The 1029-nt window shown below is 58.0% G+C and overlaps 1 protein-coding gene across 1 annotated transcript in view; it reads left to right on the top strand.

Annotated features, from left to right (window-relative positions):
- Nucleotides 1-225: 225 nt before the first annotated feature.
- Nucleotides 226-1029, top strand: part of LOC111734308 (DNA dC->dU-editing enzyme APOBEC-3A-like) — a 2109-nt gene continuing 1305 nt past the window's right edge. The window contains exons 1-2 of the mRNA XM_023526485.1: nucleotides 226-354; nucleotides 887-965. Of these exons, the coding sequence (XP_023382253.1) occupies nucleotides 326-354; nucleotides 887-965 (108 nt within the window). The 5' untranslated portion in view covers nucleotides 226-325. The remainder of the gene's footprint in view (nucleotides 355-886; nucleotides 966-1029) is intronic.

Raw genomic sequence — 1029 nt, 5'->3', positions numbered from 1 at the left:
CCCTAGCCTCCGAGGCTTCATCTGCCCATGGTCAGTCCTCGTGGCATCCAGGTAGGGCCTTCGGCAGAAGAGAGAAATCAAAACTTAACTTGTCCCCGACGGCATCAGAATGACACATTTGGACAGAGAAGTTCCTGTTTCTGTTACACCCATGTGGGTGGCATCGGTGGCCTGAGGTCATGAAGGGGTGGGGTCCAGCATGCCAACTCAGCAATTTCCAGGTGCTTGATGGCATATAAGGAGCCAGAGTTCTGCAGAGTGTCACAGGAGGAGGACATAGGCTGTGACCAGGAGGAGAAGCAGAGGACGGCGAAGGGACTGAGACATGGCGGCCGGCCCAGCACCCGAGGCCAGGTATCACCCGGCCCCCACAACACCCCAACTCCTGAGCCCCTCCTCCAGGTTCCCTGATGGGGACTCACCGTACCCCAGGGGCTGCTCTGCTTGTCCCTCCCTCCTGATGGACCTTCTGTGTCCATCTAGGACCTCTCAGCTGATGGGCACTCTGCTTGTCCCAAGAGGAAAGGATGCCAAGTGTTCATCCAAGCAGGGATCTGGGCCAGCGGGACAAATGTGAAATGGCGATGCCAGGAGCGGTGACCAGCATAGTGCAGGGGGAGCCTCGACAGAGGCTCTGACACCGTGCAGTGCCCCTGGGGGCCTAACCTGACAAAATGACCGGGCTGGCTTCTCCAGGAGCCTTGGGTGGGGTCAGAGAGGAAGGCCGGTGGCTCCAGCAAAGCGAGTGGACGCCCATCCTCTATGGGTCTGGCTGGGATGTGGGATGCATGGGGAGATCAGGGTGAAGGCGAAGAGGTTTGGGATGGAGGAGAGGAGCACAAGGACGTGCTCCATGTCTCTGGGTTCCCCCCTCCTGTGTCCATAGACCCCTGATGGATGAAAGGACCTTCCTTGATAACTTCAGTCATCTGAATTACCTGAATGAGACCTACCTGTGCTATGAGGTGGACTGCATGCAGGACGACCTCTGGATCCCACTGGATGAGTACAAGGGCTTCCTGCGCAACA

Source organism: Pteropus vampyrus, unplaced genomic scaffold (assembly GCF_000151845.1).
Source record: "Pteropus vampyrus isolate Shadow unplaced genomic scaffold, Pvam_2.0 Scaffold959, whole genome shotgun sequence".
Classification (NCBI taxonomy): Eukaryota; Metazoa; Chordata; class Mammalia; order Chiroptera; family Pteropodidae; genus Pteropus; species Pteropus vampyrus.
Note: the sequence above shows the minus strand (reverse complement) of the source record. Positions and strands in the feature narration are given on the sequence as shown.